This window comes from Trichoplax adhaerens, genomic scaffold (assembly GCF_000150275.1).
Source record: "Trichoplax adhaerens TRIADscaffold_35 genomic scaffold, whole genome shotgun sequence".
NCBI lineage: Eukaryota > Metazoa > Placozoa > Uniplacotomia > Trichoplacea > Trichoplacidae > Trichoplax > Trichoplax adhaerens.
The window spans coordinates 122,603-139,514 of record NW_002060975.1 but is presented as its reverse complement, the minus strand read 5'-3'; the positions used below and the strand labels follow the sequence as shown (position 1 = coordinate 139,514).

The window sequence follows — 16,912 nt, the reverse complement described above, 5'->3', positions numbered from 1 at the left end:
AACTATGGACGACTTTACATAAGGATCTGAGCTGAAATCGTACGTTTCGTTAATGTGAACTTGTCTAAGCAGAACGACAGATCTGCTATATCGCACTACAGTACCACCACGATTCGACATAAATTGTATGCTGCTTAAATTGTGGCTTTGCCCAGTTGTCTAGTACACAGTTATGTTCTGTCAAACGCAAATACCTGACTGACTGTTCTGAAAAATTTCAATCTACTAGTATAATACAACACTCAAATGTATGTCAGTGAATGCCGTTTGGCACATTGATCTAAGTTATCTTTGTAGCCTACATATTATATCGAACGCTTATTAGAAAACGTCTACGGTATAAGAAATTGGGTTGTATTTTCATGACCTAAATGTTGTCAACGTTGTTGTATTAAAGTTGGACGCTAATTGAAATATCGTCAATGCTAACTACAATCTTTACAACACAACTAAATCCGATACCATTAATTGAATAACTTAGGTTGTTACAAAATTTGTCAACTTATTTCAGCTATATCGCTATTGAAATGGAAAAACCTACAAATCGACCCTAACTATTTGAGAATCGATAAATATTGCAGCACGTCAAACAATGAAAATTTTTATTCATCAATGTTGAATTTATGACAACCATTTACCAATAACTGAGAGAAAATCATATGAAGCGTTTACGTCATTACGTGTAACTATGATCATGTAGGCAAAAATATAAAGTTTATTACATACTATATCACGATATCAATATTCTTAATATATAATTAAACCAATGTATAATTTCATTCCGAAAAGAAATACATGCTGTTCATACTACTGAATTTTACTTTGCCGTCACAGTTATAACCCGATTTCTGAAAATATTACATCTACTACCGCGTCAAATTCATATCACAAATAAGATCTTTACCCATCAATTAAAATAGAAATTGTTACGCCAAGCTACTGACAAGTACAATGAATGAATTTTCCATTATACGTACATACATACAGACATATTATACACAAAGTACAGTCATAGTTGCTAGTGATATAAATATAACATGTCAAACACACCAGTAATCCCTCAGCAGATGGCGGTGATAGACATTTTAAAATCGTGATATCGGTAAAATTGTTAAGTTTACATTTAAAATTAAGTTCCATAGAAAAATTAACGATTATAAAATAGATAACTAACAGTTAAAATTGCTCATAAGGACTGGTCGTGATAAAATCATGTGAATTAATTCAATGAAATTATTTTAGCTGACATTTTAAGTTACTAAAATGATAGCATCTCACTGAAATATTAGCCAGCAAAGATTAACATTAAATGTTCAATATAATATCATCATTGAAAGATTAATTATCATTATCAAGAAATACAGTACAGTATACTCTACTAGCCATAACAAGTCAACAGAATTGGTACTAAAGACATTAGCGATAAGAAATTATCTTATCCTTTTAAAATCACTATCGACATCACAAAGAGCAAAAAGAAGGAAAACGAATCCCTGAAACTTTAAACAAAATTAGGATAAAATATAATGCAGATTATTTAGCAATTACTGTATACGGACTACCAGGAATGTGTTTATCACCCCATTTAACAGTTAATAAGTGAGGACCAGATTCAGCCAGTCGATAACCAACTGTATAAACTTTATCACCTTTATGGTTAACTTTAATTTCATCACACGGAATACTGGGTCCTTTTACTCCAACCATGATAGAACCGTTACCAGCATCAGAGGCGTCTAAAGTAAAATGATTAACACCTTTCCGCGCAGATTGAAGACCAGGTCCTTCAGCAATACATTTCTCAGGTTTAGGTTTATCAGCATCCCTTATTGGGACTCTAAACGGACTGTAAGGGACATGCTTGCCAGCAAATTTAATATTAATAGTATAAATGCCATCTGCTAATGGAAGATAAGTTGCCGTATGATGACCAGGTGTGGTCACTTTATGATTACATCCTGTTTTAACTGGTCCATCAATACTAATATCAACTTCACCAGGGCCGGCATTTTCGGTTAAAACATAAAACTCTGCTACTTCCGATACCTTAGCGTATTTCAGCCCTTTACCGTATGCTTTACATTGCTTTGCATCCCCACCATCAGGATTTACATAGACATAGAACGGGCTACCAGGTATGTGGCGCCCATTTACCGTCATATTAACAGTATGCTTGCCAGGCTCAATGGGTACGAATCGAGCTATATAGCTACCTCTTTCAGTACGAGTAACGCTACCAGGTTCTTTTATGCCCGATGGTGATATAATTGTTACGTCAAGTTCTTCACCTGCAATGTCATCCGGTAATTCAAATAATGAAGCTTCACCAACCGCGGCCTCAGCTCGTTGAATATTTTCATTTACAGGTTTTACCTCACTTTCATCGCTCATAACGTGAACAGTGTATGGACTGTGCGGTATTTCTTTATCGCGGAATATGACATGGATGAGATACTCGCCTGGCACTGGTGGTGTATACGATAGCACATGTGATGTATCATCATTATCATGGCAAAATATCTCAAGAGGTGATGGTCCCTCAATTTCAACTCTGAAACTTTCGGCCGTTTTATCAGTTGTCCACACAGTAAAGTGGCTTTGACGATTAACGAAACCATATTGTAGACCCGGACCGTAAGCAAAACATTTGACTTCTCGACTGTCGCCACCAAATCGAACGCTAACTGGAAATGGACTACCTTGAATATGGCGATTATTTTTCTTTATACTAACCAAATGATCACCTGGCTCTTTGGGCAAGAATTGAACTGTGTACAATTCAGGTGATTCTTCGACAATTTCAGCTTCATAAACGAATCCAGATGGTTGTCGAACTGAAGCCGCTATATTCTCACGCCTTGCGTTAGGTAATTGAAATGCGAATCCTAACGATTTACCAACTTCAGTTTTAGTATCGGGTTGCTCGGTTACTTGAGCAAAAACTTGTCGAAATGTTTGTTTAGCTTGTCTGTCAGGTGCAATATACGGATAAAACAAGCTACCGGGTATATGTTGATCAGCAAATTTAATTTCAATACCATAATATCCAGGAACAGTTGGTGTATATTTGAATGTGCATGTACCGTCTTGGTTATCAATGCAAGTTAATTCAGCCTGCGATGGCCCATGTATATCTACACCCAGTCCACCGTAGCCAGCATCACGGGTATTAACCATAAATTCAGCTTCTTGATTAACAACTCCACTTACAAGACCTGTACCAGTAGCGTAGACTTTCGTCGGATCACAGTAATCCATTGGAAGAACATCGACAATGAATGGACTACCATCGATATGTTTGCCATGCTTTATTATATTGACATGATGACGTCCAAGCTCGTGAGGTACAAAATTTACACCAAACGTACCATCGCGCTTTGGAACTAGCTTGCATGGTTGTGTATTTCCGGATGGGCTAATGACGGTTGCATTAAGATCTCTAACATCTCGATCAGGATTTTCTAGTAAGAAATCGCATAGTTGCTCCAACTGCGTTGTCTTCACTTGTTCCATTGTAACAGCTTCATTGATAACATCAAGTGGTGTTTCAGGCTTGTATGGGTTTTCAGATAGATCATCTAAATCGTCCCAGTTAATTGGGCTATCTTCAGCAGTTGGTGCTTGATCTTTACCAACACTTTCTTCTATAATAGGCTTGGGTGTAACATTACAAGGAAATGGACTACCTGGAATCGGATTACCATTGAAGGTAACATGAATATCATAGTTACCAGGCGCCGTTGGTACAAAATTGACGTCACATGTACCATCACCGTTATCTTCAGAAATTATGTCAGCTTCTTCCGGTCCTTCAATATCAACTGCTAAGCTACCAGTACCAGCATCTTTGCTGTCAATAGTAAATGTTGCCTCTTCGCCAACGGTAGCTTCATCCAGCCCATTACCATACGCTTTACAGTCAGCAGCACCAGGTCCATAGATTACAACATTAAATGGACTACCATGCACATGCTGATTTGCATACTTGATACTGACTTCATGGACACCTATTTCATCCGACTTAAAACTGACTCTGTAAGTGTCATCATCATTATCAATAACCTCGGGATCTATTATTGCTCCAGACGGGCATTTAACTTGAGCGTCTAGATCACCAGGACCTGCTTTAGTAGCGTCAACTTCAATCGGTATTATCTCATCTACCGTAACTAATTTAGCTTCAACCTCATCAGCATTACCAATATCAACACGCTCAGGATTAGTCGCATACCCCTTATCAACTTTAACAGGAAACGGACTGCCAGGAATGTCGTGGTCTGCAAATTTGACGTTAACTTTGTTACGGCCTTGCTCGAAATATCGATATCGGCAAGAAAAAACACCTGGTTCATCTTCATGTTCTTCTAAGGGTATTGGGAATTCATAACCACGAGGAGTTATGAGGCTAGCAGTTAAATTACCACGACCTGCTTCCTTTGCATCAATGAGGAATTTTTGGCGCGTACCAGTTTTATTTCCTGTACGATCCAAGCCAGTACCCGATGCAACACACTTTTCAGGAAATGCAAAAGGGGCTGCTGAAACTTGGAAAGGGCTACCTGGTACATGATCAGCACCAAACTTAATCGTTAGCTGATATCTACCAACTTTTTCAGGCACAAACCGTATATCAGATGTATCATCTCCATTATCTAATATTTCAGGTGCAAGTTTTCTATTATTTGGCGCTTTTAATAACGCTGTAAGATCACCTAAGCCTGCTTCTGAATAGTCCACATGAACGCATTGCTCATCTTCAACATACACTGGCTCACCGTTTAAGCAATCACCTTCAACATTGACTTTACTTGCATCGTAAGCTGGCAAAATGCGAGTACTAAAGGGACTACGTGGTATCTCTTTGCCAGCGTACTTGACCTTAATGTAACAAAGACCTTCATTTTTAGGCGTATAACTCACGTTATAAATACCTTCACTGTTATGAGTTATCTTATTATCAATATGATGACCAGATTGAGTTTTGATGTCAACTTCTAATTCAGCATCACCAGCTTCAGAGGTATCTACAATAAAATTAGTTTCATGTTGAGCGCGATTTCCAGTTTTTTCAATACCAGGGCCAGATGCAACACATTTACTTGGATCAAGTGGGTTAGCCACATTAACTGGAAATGGACTACCAGGAATCGCTTCATCACCATAAGTTATGTGAAATTCATAAACGCCACGACGAGGAGGTGTATAAGTTACTTCGCACCTTCCATCACCTAATTCGTTGCAAGTTAATGGTGCATCAACTGGGCCATCTACAGATATATCAAGATTACCATACCCGGCTTCCCTAGTATCGATAATGAAGGCAGTTGCAATATCAGTTATAGCACCTTCTAGACCAGGACCATAAGCTGATACTTTCGATGGATCCAGTGGCAACTCCGCAAAAACACTAAATGGGTTATCAGGCACGTCTTCATTGTGATACTTTATATCGATAACATAGTCACCCTCACTTGGAGCAACATACGTGACATTAAAGATCAATTCTGGATCCTGTTCAATTGCTGCTTCAACATAAACACCAGTTGTACTTTGGATGTAAACATCGAGCTGTGATGGTCCAGCATCAATTGCATCTACGGTAAACTTACTTTCTTCACCAACATAAACTGGGTTTTCCAATCCATTACCTGATACGATGATTTTCGAAACGTCTACGCGATGATCAACATTAATCGTAAATGGACTACCTGGAACAGGTTGATCGCCGTAACTAATATTGGCTGTCATAGGTCCAGCTACTGTTGTAGAATACTCAGCTGTAAAAATGTCCTCATTTTCCTTGACTACTAACGGAATATGATGGCCATCAGCATCTTCTAGGTCAATTTTTAATTGAGCATCTCCAGCCATTGTTGTATCTACGGTAAGATAGGTTGCTTCATCTTCAATTAAACCATTTTCTAAACCTGGCCCACCAACAATACATTTTGAAGCATCCACAGGGTAAACAATAGTAGCGACAAAAGGACTATTGGGTATTGCTTCGCTAGCAAACAGAATATTGATTGTGTATTGGCCTGGTAATATGGGAAAATAATTTACAGAACATGTACCATCTCCGTTATCAAGTGAATCAATTTCGGCTTCAGTAGGTCCATCGATAGTAACTCCGATATCACCATCACCAGCTTCAGTGGTATCGATTGTAAAATCTGTGGATGCACCTACAAATCCACTAACAAGACCCGGTCCAAATGCTTTACATTTTGATGGATCACTATAAGGCCCAACATCGACTGTGAATGGACTGTTTGGTATATGAACGCCAGCAAAGTAAATATTTACTTGATGAGGACCTTCAATTTGTGCTGTATAATCCACGTTGTAGTCTATGTCGCTTGTATCTTCTAGATCATAATCAACGGCATTATTATTCGGATCAACAATATCGAGAGTTAATTGACCTGGACCAGCTCCTTCAACACTAACTTCAAAAGATGTAGCAAATCCAACTCGTACACCTGGCTCGAGGCCAGGACCTAAAGCAAAGCATTTAGACGGATCGATACCAGGGCCAACATTTACTTTGAATGGACTACCAGGAATGTCATCAGCACCGTACATAATAATGACTGTTAGACGGCCTTGCTCACATGGTGTATACTCCACAAGATATGTACCATCTGAATTATCAATAATATCAACATCATATGGGTTTACTGATGATTGCGGATGACTAGCCTGCACAATATGACCTTCAAAGTCACACGATAATTCAGCTATGCCAGCTTCGGTACAATCAACTATAAATTCTGTTCGGAGTCCAGAATGTAAGCCAGTTCTTTCCAAACCAGGACCACTAGCATGCACTAAGGATGCATCATAGGCTTTTTCGACCCTAACGTTATATGGACTCTCTGGTATGTGATCATCACCATATTTTATAATAACTGAGTAACGCCCTGGAATTGGGGGTGTATACTTCACAGTAAAAGTACCATCGCCGTTTTCGATGATTTCAGATATTATTTCCTGATTTTGGCGTGACTGCAATTGATTAACTACGTCTACAGTTAGGTCCGCCATACCAGCCTCAGATGCATCGACCGATATATAAGTTTCTTGTAAGGCTTTAACCCCGGCTGGTTCAATACCAGGACCATCTGCAGTGCACTTAGATGCATCCCAACTTGGATCAACTCTAACCCGATATGGACTTCGAGGGATATTCTCACCACCAAATATTATGGTAATAATGTAAAAATCGGGTACCCATGGTGTATAAGTAACGGTAAAGGTATCATCGCGATTATCGACAATACTAACATCGGCTTCATTACCCTTGACATCCTCGACGATAATCATCAAATCCCCTAATCCAGCTTCGCTTGTATCGACTATGAAATCAGCTGGATAACCGGACTTCAAGCCGGTTCTTTCTAAGCCTGGACCTTTGGCTGTACATTTACTAGGATCGCAAAAAGCTGCCTCGATTACTGGAGAGTAAGGACTTTGCGGATATTCCTCATCACCAAAATAGACATGAATCTTGTAAGTACCTTCAACAGGGGCAACATATGAAACTGTACAAACATTTTCGTGAGTATCCGAGCATTCGATTCCAGTTTCAGCCGGGCCTTCAATAGAGAAACTCATTGGATCTGTTAATTCCGTTTCAGTTTTTACTTTAAAATATGCATACTTATCGACAACACCTCGGCGTAAACCACGTCCGTAAATTTGTATACCACTAAAATCTTTACCTTTTTCAACGTTAACAATATATGGGCTATCTGGTATATGCTCGTCATCATACAATACAGATATATTGTATTCGCCAGGTTCAATAGGACGATAATTAATTACATATGTACCATCAGCATCCGGTTTCATTTGACAATCTATCTCATTTCTGTCTTGATCTTCAATTATAATTTTAAGAACACCAGCACCAGCTTCTACAGTGTCCACTTCGAAATATGTGACTTTATTGGCGATTAGTCCATAACGTTCTAAACCAGGTCCACTTCCTAAGCATTTACTTGGATCAGCGTGAGGACTGACATTAACATCAAAAGGACTACCAGGTATATGGACACCACTAAAGAGAACACTAACACTATGCATTCCGATTTCGGTGGGAGCATAAGTAACTTGATAATCCGTATCATTTTCTTGTTCAATTTCTGGAACTACTTCTCCACCTGGGCCATCAACAATGACCGTCAATTCACCTGGCCCAGCACCATCAGTAAAAACTTCAAATTCTGAATCATGCTCAGTAACTACGCCGTTAGGTGTTAGGCCATCACCTTGAGCTAAACATTTACTCGGATCGATACCAGGGCCAATATTAACCCTAAATGGACTGTCAGGAATATCATCAGAACCGTATAAAACCGATATAATTAATCTGCCTTCACTGTACGGTGTATATGATATAACATACACGTCTTCATTATCTCGATAAACATCAACATTATACGGTGAATCTGAAGTTAAAGGATCGTCAGCATGGATAACGTAACCTTCAAAGTTTAACGTAAGGTCAGCAATACCAGCACCTGAGGTATGGACGTAAAATTCTGTCGCTTTACCGACATGATTTCCCTTTCTTTCCAAGCCTTGACCTTCCGCAACACACTGTGATGCATCATAACCTTTGCCGACGGTGATAAGATATGGACTATCTGGTATATGTTTATCACCATATCTAACATTAATAGTGTAACGACCAGGATTAGGTGGTAAAAATCGAACTAAAAATGTTCCATCTTCGTTGTTAATAATATCAGGAGCGATATCTTGGTTATTTCTTGGTCCAACATGATTGATAACTTCTGCCGATAATTCAGCAGTACCAGCGTCAGTTGCATCTATCTCGAAGTAGGTCTCTTCAAGTGCTTTAACACTAGCTGGTTCAATACCTGGGCCGGTTGCAATACATTTCGAAGCGTCCCAGCTAGGATCTACTCTAACTCTGTAAGGACTACGTGGTATGGGTTGATTACCAAATAGAATGGTAATAACGTAGTATTCTGGTGCAGTCGGTGTATATGTAACAGTAAAAGTGTCATCGCGATTGTCAACAATACTAACTTCAGCCTCGATTCCTCTAACATCTTCGACAATGATCATTAAATCTCCAAGTCCAGCTTCGCTAGTGTCAACAGTAAAATCAGCAGGGTAGCCGGTCTTAAGGCCAGTTCGATTTAATCCTGGTCCTTTGGCAGTACATTTACTAGGATCGCAAAATGCAGGCTCAATTTTTGGAAAGTAGGGACTATGTGGATATTCCTCATCGCCGAAGAAAACATGAATAGAATATGTTCCTTCAACATCAGCAACATAAGAAACAGTACAAGTATGATCACCATTATCCGTACAATTGATTGTAGCTTCGGCGGGGCCTTCAACAGCAAAGCTCATTGGATCAGTGAGATCAATTTCTGTTTTAACCGTAAAGTAAGCGTATTTATCCACGACACCACGACGTAAACCACGACCATAAATTTGAACGCCACTAAAATCTTTACCTTTAGCGACATTAACAAAGTACGGGCTACTAGGAATATGATCATCGGCATAGATTACGGATACGACGTATTTACCCGGCTCCAATGGGCGATAATTAACTAAATAGGTACCATCTTCATTATCTTTAATTGTCGCAACTACATCTTGATTATCTTCATCCTTAATATCGATTTCTAAATCACCTATGCCAGCATCAGCTGTATCTACTTCAAAATATGTCGCTTGATTTGCTTGCAGACCGGTATTTTGTAAACCTGGACCACTACCGTAACATTTACTTGCATCAGCATGAGGTCCAACGTTAATATTGAATGGGCTACCAGGAATATTAACACCACCAAAAAGGATCGTTACAGTATGCATACCTTCCTCATTAGGTATATAATTGACAGCAAAATCGGTATGAACATCATTTTTAGCTTCAATTTCAGGATCTACGTCACCAGATGGCCCTTCTACAACAACTGCTAATTCACCAGGACCAGCACCATCAGTAAAAATCTCAAAATGAGCTTGATATTTCGTTACAACTCCAGTTGGTGCTAAGCCGGGACCTTGTGCTAGACATTTACTTGGATCAATTCCAGGCGCAACAATGACCCGAAATGGACTGCCTGGTATATCATCGGCACCGTATAGGACAGAGATTGTTAACTGTCCTTCATCAATAGGTGTATACGATACAGCATAGCATTGGTTATCGTTTGTCACAACGTCAACATCATAAGGGCTCTCTGAATTATAGGGATCGCTAGCATTAATAACGAATCCTTCAAAGTTAAGCGTTAACTCTCCTTGTCCAGCTTGGATTGTATCAATTTGAAATTCGGTTCGTTGACCAACATGATTACCTCTTCTTTCAATACCAAGGCCTTCGGCATGACATTTACTAGCGTCGTAACCTTTATCGACTTTAATACGATACGGACTATCGGGTATATGTGCATCACCGTATTTTACAACAACAGTATACCTACCAGGCTTTGGCGGTGTGAATTCAACTGTAAATGTACCATCATTATTATCAATAATATCAGCAAGTAGTTCTTGCGATTTAGTGCCACCGGTTTGCTGACTGATTTCAACCATTAATTCTGCAACACCAGCTTTAGTTGCGTCAACATTAAAATGGGTTACTTCCATAGCTTTAACGCCCACCGGTGCAATACCAGGACCATTGGCTTTACACTTGGATGCATCCCAACTAGGATCAACTTTGACACGAAATGGACTTCTCGGAATTGGTTGATTACCATAATGGATAGATATTCTGTATCTGTCGGGATCAACAGGCGTATACTTCGCGGTAAAAGTATCGTCTCTGTTGTCAATGATGTCTACATCAAGTTCATTTCCTTTAGAATCTTGGATTGCGATCATTAATTCACCTAGACCAGCTTCACTAGTATCAACAATAAATTCAGTTTCGGTACCCGATAGCAACCCAGTCCTATCTAAACCAGGTCCACTGGCGTTACATTTACTAGGATCACAAAATGCTGGGACCATATCAGCAAGGTAAGGGCTTTCAATGTATTCTTTCTCACCAAATAGGATGTGAATCGAGTACTGGCCAGGTGCTGAAGCAACGTAAGCAACATCGCATTTGGCATTATCATCTTCATAACATTCAACCGTTGCCTCAGAAGGGCCTTCAATATGTAAACTCATAGGTTGAGTAGTTTCTTTTAAAGTTTCAATTGTAAAATAGGCATTTTTATTAACTACTGCGTGATGCAATCCTCGCCCATAGACTTTAATTATATCTAATTCATCTTTAGAAGCAACATCCACTTCATACGGACTACCAGGAATATCTTCATTGGCGTATCTGATAGTGACACGATGCATTCCATTAGTAGTTGGTGTATAGCTGACTGTATTGACTAGTTCCTCTTCGTTATGTTCGATTACAGGCCGCAATTTACGACCTTTACTATTTTCTATCACGATCTCAAGATTAGCATCGCCCGCTTCCGAAGTATCAACGGTAAATTGTGTGCTTCTGTTAATAATAACACCGCGAGGTTCGATACCAGGCCCATGAACACGGACGCGACTGGGATCAACACCTTGTTGAACATGAATGCGATGTGGATTACCGCGAACTGGCTTGCCACCAAAAAAAATTTTAACAGTATGTAGACCAGAATTTAATGGTTTGTATTCAACTTTAAATACATTTTCGTTAACTTTTTCCATAGCAATTTCAATGTAATCAGATGCTCCATGAGAATCGAAGACTTCCACTGCTACTTCACCAGAGCCAGCACCTTTAGTTAGCACATTAAAGTATGTAAATTCGCCTGCAACAACACCAGTTGAAGCTAATCCTGGTCCTTCAGTGCGAACTCGATTAGGATCGCAAAATGACTGCACTTCTACATGGAACGGGCTCTTTGGCACATGTTGACCGTAAAATATTACATCAATAACGTAATTACCGTCAATGGTCGGATTGTAAGCGATAGTATACGTTCCATCTCCATTATCTTCGACTTGACTTAAATCAACATCTCGTCCATTTGGATCAACAACGGCAATCTCCAATTCGGCTTCACCAGCGCCACGCGTATCGACAATGAACTCAGCTTTTTCATGTGCTAATAGACCAGTTGGCTGAATGCCACGACCTTTAACTTTAACTTTCGTTGGATCGCAATCACCAGGTAATTTAACGCCAGGTTTCAATTTAGCTTCTGGAAAAAATGATACATATGTCATAACACTTTTTTCATCTACCTTGGGATTAACCATATCTTCTGGTGTTAGTACCTGTAAATATATCAATAGTAAAAGTAAGTAACGTACATATTTCACGTATGCGTTGTATAAAATATACATAGTGATAATACTTGTTTACTATCAAAACAAGACTTTGAATTAACCAATTTTTACAATTAGACCGCAAATCTGCATAAAATAGAAACTACCAAATTAGTAGTACCCTATCATCATGGCTGTTACGATACGATACAATATGAAAAGACGACATGACTAGCTATAAAATGAGATAATCTATAGCAGTAATATATAATTTAAAAGCAAATTCTAAGTCAATAATTAATAATCGATAAAAAATTTATGCATTATCTTTACAATAGTGTCTTACCAAAGAAGCCAGTAGAATAAGGAATAAAGTACAAATAAGATGTATTACAATATAATGATGCTAACTGTTTTCACTATTTTATTTGAGAATTTGCTATTCGTGTTAAACTAACCATGGGTACATCCAAGCAGTCTGATGCTCTCTCCATTGCAACGGTAGCATTTTCAAGGGCATTGTGTGGATTAGCAGTTTCGTATTCTGGACACAAGCCAGGCGCAATATTGTCCACTAAGGCTTGAATAGCAATTCCATCATTCCAATCCCTAGTAAAATTGTTCACTTTATAGTCTTTAGGAAGGACATCGTTGACCCAATTTAGTAGGGCTTGTTTAGCACTGACTTTTTGAGGTTTTTCTACTGGTGATGGTGGCTGATTCATTGGATTAGCTTGATTATTTTGCATATTATCAGCAGTAATGACGTCTTCAGGCACCTTGCGAAGTGCCGGCTGAATGGTAGGTAGAGAAATTTGAAAATGTAAAATCAGCTTCCATATTAATCCCAGTATCAGTTTACTATTACCATGGATGATATGGCCACTATCTATATGATGATAAAGAAAAGTGTAGGCATTATAAAATAAGCGCACGCTACCAGGTAATGTCATGGATAGCTGCTATCTCATCATGTTTTTATCTAATTAACTCTTCAACTTGTAGCATACAGAGTTGTCACTGACTATACTTATCGATTTTGAATCAAATTCTAGCATAGATTATTCTTGTAATAATTTATTTAACATTAATGATAACATCATTATAAGATTATACAATATACAGTATACTGTACGTGTCTATCAGCGAGAAAATTTCCTTCTTTTCTGTATCATTATGCCAATATAATAATTACGAAAAGTTGCAATACTAACAGTAAGTATGCTAAGCATAGTAAGTAATTCGCGACAGACAAATCGATACACCTGCATATATTTTTTAAGATTGATGAGGTAATCAAATTAGCAGTAAATTAACTACAATTTGTTATAGTATATTTAAATCTAGGATCAAATTGGTTAATCACGCTGTAATAGTATTAGCGTACATCGCATATAAATCAAAATTTTGAAGGCAGTTAAAAATGATATAGAAAAAGAAATTGATTAGTTGATTGAATTTGATGTTATAAGAGTCTTGATGATATAAATGAACTTTAACTATGATTCTATTTTTATTCGATAATTTTACGGTATGCATAAATAGAATTATCATTACCTTAGCTGTACTACACCGGTATACTAAGTCTATTCTGCTGTAATTCTCGTAAAGATTGAAGGTATTTTTAACGTTGATGTAGACTAGACTATTACGATACATAATAGTAGTCATCATGATGATAGAAGGAATCATTTCATTTCATTTTCAACGTACTACTTGATATTGAACGATGATAACTACATTCACTAGTACAGTACTATCCATAATATGCCATCGACAGTACAGTACAGTACACCCTTGACTTTACAGCCACCATCAATTTCTACGGAAGGCGGATGATTAAATGGCCGTTTAACTACACTAAGCCATATATTTTTAAAGTCCTGCATGGACACCATACAGTACAGTACAGTATATATATATATATAGTGTATGTAGGAAAGACCATAGGGTGCTGACCCAGAGGGAGGGGGTGGCCGGAATAATTAATCAAAAGGGTGTGCTGTACATTTAAATAATGGACTATGCCAAGAAAAATACAGTAGTATTATTCTGCTCCTATCATGGACAGTACTAGAGTTTATTATGATTTTGCTCGTTATTGAAATACAGTAGGTAAGCGAAAGAAAAAAAGACATTTTTCCGCATCTAAAAGCTGTTTGATATCTGCAAAACAATACAACATATTGCTGTATCAACCCATCTTGGATTGCAGAGTACAAAGTCGCTAAAAGCAGTTATACTGGACTGTAGAACATATATATTGAGTATACTGTACGCATACATAATAATACAGTATATACCAATTCTTTTCTTACCTATACTGATGAGTGAAATACCAAGACTTTCAACAAAGCGTAAAGCCGTTGAAACATTTTCAATTTTATGCTGAGGAAAACTAATCTTTCGATGGTAGCCTTTGATGATTCTCCCCGATAGTATTTCCAATAAAGCAATTAGTTTCAATCCATCAGCAAAATCTTTAAATAAATCATTAATTTGCAAGTTGCGAGTTTTCAAGTGTTGGTTACACCATCTTGTAAAAGTATTTTTTTGAATTCTTTTCCATTCCGCATCTTCGGCCATATTCTCCAACATTTCAATTGGTGTTTCATCCTCTCTGTAATATGGCATCATGATAAAATGAGTTTACAGTTATTGTTATGCTTATTATCTGCTCGTATCTATGACACCGTATCCCTGTACTTTTACGTAGCAATGATTATTCGATTTACGATTCTAAATTTCATTTCTACTGTGGTATTGATCAACATTTCTTCTTTTTAATTGATGAAATGGTGATCAGTAGGTTTTGGCTGTTTAGTATAATAGTAATACAGTATTCCAATTTATTCTTGAGTTGTCGTTGTCTAGTACAGTAAAGTGACATTCGTGGAAGGTAAAACCGGGTTGAATTTTACTGTATGTGTCAAGTATACTTGTATAGTCATTCCTGGTATAGTCCAGTACAGATTGCTGTTACTGTACAGTATATATAGAGTACAGTAGTAACTGGCAAAGTCGGCGTTTTCTGCTAACAAGTAAAGCCTGGCTCGATTACATTGCCAGTACTGATAGTTGTATTTAGGTTGATACTAATTTCCAAGAAACGAAGCTTATTGCTATTTTCACTACTAAAGATCATAAAGCAATTCGATGCCGTTAGTTGTGAGTAATAAATCGATGACGGTTTAATACTGTCAAAATCGACGTTTTCTCCTATAAAGTCAAGCCCAGTTCGATTTCATTGCCAGTACTGGCTACAGTATATAAACGTGAACCCACTAGCTGCGTGTTTGCGTTCATCATGATATCAAAGTAATAAACCTTGGAGCTATTTCCACTACTAAAGATTGTCCAGAAATTCGATCCCTTCAGTCAAGTGTAAAACGAGAGCAGTTTAATACAATCTATATTGTACTGTACACTATGCACAGTACGGAGGCAGCGTACTGTACTGTACTATTTCCATTACAACAGATTAGCCTTGATGGTGTCAAAGTCGGCGTTTTCTGCTCAAAAGTAATGTCTAGTTCAATTTCATTACTAGTGGTGACTGCAGTACATAAACGTGAACAACGTCGTATCTGCATTTGCCATGCAGTCGTCATATCTAAGACAAAAAGAAAGTAAGACAATTTTGTTGCTATTTTCACTACCAAAGAAGGTAGAGAAATGCCATGCCTGAATAATTGTGTGCTTTTAAAACGACAGCGGTCGAAGAGAGTATTTCATCATTCCGCTAAATCAACAACGGATGAGCCTAGATGCTGTCGAAATCGACGTTTTCTATGCATATCGAATGGATTGTAATGGACGACTTGATCATTTTATATCCACATCAAGATAATAATGATAACGTGCAAAGTTTAATCCGCATTTTTTTTCTCTCAGGTAAGGCACAGTGTGACCGCGTATCCAGTCTATACTGTACCACTAGTGTTAGGGCCACGAGCGCGCGTTGTGCTGTATCCCTACCGATTGGAAGGATCAAGTGACAGATCGAAGGATACGTAATCTCTCCAACATGTCATTATCGATTGAAAATAATATGACTGGCATTACAATGACTACAAAAATAAAAAAAGAAATACTTGGCCATGATTGGCAACAAAATGTAATGGATTGGTTGATTGCGAACATGCATGGAAGAAATGGGATTGATGAAAAAGATTGTTTTAGCGTCACCATTGATATAAGCATACCTGATATCTTGATTTTTCTTGCGAGAAGTCATCTTTCTATGAATTGTGCTTCTAACGCACTCCACTACTGTATACTAGCTCAGAAACAGGATAATACTCCACAGGAGTCAATCAATAGCGATTTAAACTTGTGGGAAACGAATTTTTCACTGTCAAATTTTGGCAATTAAGTAAAAGAATTGGGCTAAGCTGCAACAATTTTTCAACAGCTCATCCCCCAAAGCTAACTGACTAGAGTACTGTAGAGTGTAGACAAGCGGCTGTCACTTGAGTGTGTATTTTAATTATTGATTCACTGACGAGGAATGCATAGTTAAGCGTCAACGCCAACATCGACGTCACACGCTGTAAACAATGTTGTTGTTCGTTGTGCGTATTATACTGTACAGTGTACAGTACTGTATAATAAGTCGAGAGTACAGTGTACAGTACAGTACAGCATT

General features: G+C 38.1%; 1 protein-coding gene across 1 annotated transcript; it reads right to left on the bottom strand.

Annotated features, from left to right (window-relative positions):
- Positions 1-1,533: 1,533 nt before the first annotated feature.
- TRIADDRAFT_62084 (uncharacterized protein) lies at positions 1,534-16,501 on the bottom strand (the record flags this gene model as incomplete). Its single annotated transcript, XM_002118006.1, has 4 exons — positions 1,534-12,273; positions 12,723-13,153; positions 14,583-14,884; positions 16,470-16,501. 4 exons carry the CDS (start codon positions 16,499-16,501, stop codon positions 1,534-1,536), a joined length of 11,505 nt encoding a protein of 3,834 aa, XP_002118042.1.
- Positions 16,502-16,912: the final 411 nt, after the last annotated feature.